Source organism: Mastomys coucha, unplaced genomic scaffold (genome assembly GCF_008632895.1).
Source record: "Mastomys coucha isolate ucsf_1 unplaced genomic scaffold, UCSF_Mcou_1 pScaffold21, whole genome shotgun sequence".
In the NCBI taxonomy this organism is placed as follows: domain Eukaryota; kingdom Metazoa; phylum Chordata; class Mammalia; order Rodentia; family Muridae; genus Mastomys; species Mastomys coucha.
Window position 1 is genome coordinate 22,637,403 of NW_022196904.1, and position 2,574 is coordinate 22,639,976.

The window sequence follows — 2,574 nt, forward strand, 5'->3', positions numbered from 1 at the left end:
AACTCAGAAATCCGCCTGCCTCTGCCTCCCAAGTGCTGGGATTAAAGGCGTGTGCCACCACTGCCCAATGCAATGCCTCTTTTAATTGAAGGAAAAGCACTATTTATTTACACTTTACTGAACACATTGAAATATTACAACCAGTTCCCTTCTGGTGCCTCAATAATTCCTGGAAAACTAACCCAGAGATAGTCACCTTCTACACAGTCCACTGGAAGCTGACCACCCCTTGTGTTCCCTCCATGTCCTTGTCTGATATCAACACGTCCTCTACACTATTCCTGATGCCCTGCTTTGAGATGTATCCCTTCCCCAAGCTTTTCGTTTTAGATAAGTTCTCACTCCCTAGCCAAGGCTGGCCCAGACCCTTACAATCCTATCCTCCTGCTACAACATCCCTAGTGCTGGGATTAGAAGCATGTGACACAGGACTGTCAACCACATTCAGCACTTCTAAGCAGACCCCACAAACGCCTCCAGATGTTTAGTGGAGACAAGGCCCACTTGGTTGTGGTCTCCCGATGTGCATCTGTGAATAAGATGGAGCCAGAGGAGGATTCTGAGCAGAGAGGGGACACGATGGGAGTTGGGTGTGAGCTCGGTCGTTGTGGACCCAGCCAGGGTTAGAGGAGGAGCAGGAAAGAATGGGGCAGAAAAGCCATCACTGGAATAGCTGCAATAGACAGGAGTTTCCTAATCCTTCACCTCACCCCCAAATCCCACCTCTCAATTCACAAACCAGATTATTTATTCTACACTCCATCCCACGGCCCACTTTGGGTCCCAGTGGTAGAGGGACAGCGTGACCTTTCCTTGCCACCCCTTCCCCAGCCCCATTCCTCCTTCCCCGGGGCTCATCCCACTCCCACACCCCAGGGTGGCTCACTTTCTGGTCTCGAAGCCGCTCCCCGTGGATGACGTAGTGCCCCTGGCGGGCCCCCCCCTCGGGCCTGGCCCCTCGGACCCGACATACGCTCACCTGGCTGAGGCCCCCGCCCCCCACAGGCAGCCAGCCCCCACTGGAGTCATCTCGGGCCATCACCACGGCTCGGACCCGCACCATGTACCTGGAGGAGGTGGGGAGGACAGAAACAACACAGGCCGTGAACTCAAATCTTGTTCCCGGTTTGAGCGATCTCCCCAACCCTGTCCTCCTCTTTTACCCCTTACCTCTGTATTTTATCTCATCCTCAAGCCACCAGTACACCCACCCCTTGCCCACTTTCTTCTATCATGGCTTCTTTCTTCTTAGTTACATCTTGCCCACCATCCTTTTTCGTATCTACCTTTTCTAGCCTTCCCCACCCCCTTAGCTTGGGTTTGCCACTTTCCCCTCCCCCTACAGCTCATCCTCCTCAACCCCAGTCTCCTTCCCTCTCATCATAAACCCATAGCCCCACCCATTGTCCCCCCTCACAGCTGGATTCCTGCGCATATGTATTTTCTCTGGACCCATCAACTCAGCTTCAGTGCCCCCAACACTTCCTCCGCACCCTAGTCGCCCAGGCCACTAACTGGGTGAGAAACCTGGCGTCCCCCCCCCTTCCCGGATTTATGAATGAGACCGGATGCAAAGCTCACTGAGTCACCCAGCAACCAGGAGATGGGCAGGGAGCAGAGAGAGAACCAGAAATGGCCAGAAAGAGAGGCCGAGAAGGAGATGGAGGCAGAGAAAGCCAGCAACCGGCGACCAAAAAGATGCAAGGAGCATTTCATTCACAAAAATCAAGGCTGCCCCCTTTGGTCTCAGTTGAGGGAAACCAAGGAAGAGAGATGGGAGGGGAGATAATGATCCATCCCCTCACCCCCCCCATCCTTCAGAAACATTTTACCCCGCCCCCAGTTTAGAGATGTAGCCCTCCGCCCAGCAATCAAGATTACCATTCAGCCCCACTGTCCCCAGGCTCATGGACCTTGAAGTCCCAACCTTAGGAGCCTAGGCAACGAGTTCTAGCCCCCTCCCCCACCTGCAGAATGTCGGGTTTCCCCAGCCGTTCAGGAGGGGAAGGGGCGGCCACAGCGCCCCCAGCCCCCTTTTCTCAATGGGATGGGATTTTGTGAATGAGCAGTCACGTGACACTGCTTCCTTTGTCCGCCCGCCTCCCCCAACAACAGGTGAAGCAGGGAAAGAGGGCAGGGGTCCCCCCCAAAGGCCTAACTGAAATAGGGCACTGAAATCTTGGGGTGTCCTATGTTTCCACACATCTATTTTCCCGGGGAGAGTAGTCTGATGAGTTCCTCAATGGCGAGGGTCCACGACAGAATTTTGTGAATGGGGCATCCTCGGAAGAAGTCCAGGACCCCCAAACGGAGATTGGTACCCCAAATGGCTACAGCGTAGTTTGGTGCCCCCACCCCTCTTGTTCTCTCAGCTCGAATCCGCAGGGCGCAAGGGTGGGCAGAGGGTTACAGCTGCGATCCAGGCTGCCCCCTCAACCCTATCAGACGGTCTTGTCAGCCCCCCGCCCCCTAGCCATTCTGGGCACCTGCCTGGGAGGCTCCGGCCGGGCTCCGAGCGGCGGCGACGCGGCCTCCTCCTCCTCCTCCTCCTCCTCCTCTCCTCCTCCTCCTCCT

General features: G+C 55.7%; 1 protein-coding gene across 5 annotated transcripts in view; it reads right to left on the reverse strand.

Annotated features, from left to right (window-relative positions):
* Positions 1-2,568, reverse strand: part of Spred3 (sprouty related EVH1 domain containing 3) — an 8,984-nt gene extending 6,416 nt beyond the window's left edge. The window contains exons 1-2 of one of the 5 annotated variants that reach the window (XM_031385974.1): positions 2,491-2,568; positions 887-1,067 (exon numbers count right to left, since the gene is read on the reverse strand). In XM_031385974.1, coding sequence (XP_031241834.1) covers positions 887-1,063 — 177 coding nt within the window. In that variant the 5' untranslated portion in view covers positions 1,064-1,067; positions 2,491-2,568. The other 4 variants (XM_031385977.1, XM_031385978.1, XM_031385976.1 and 1 more) reach the window with 4 other exon arrangements.
* Between the last annotated feature and the right edge of the window lie 6 nt (positions 2,569-2,574).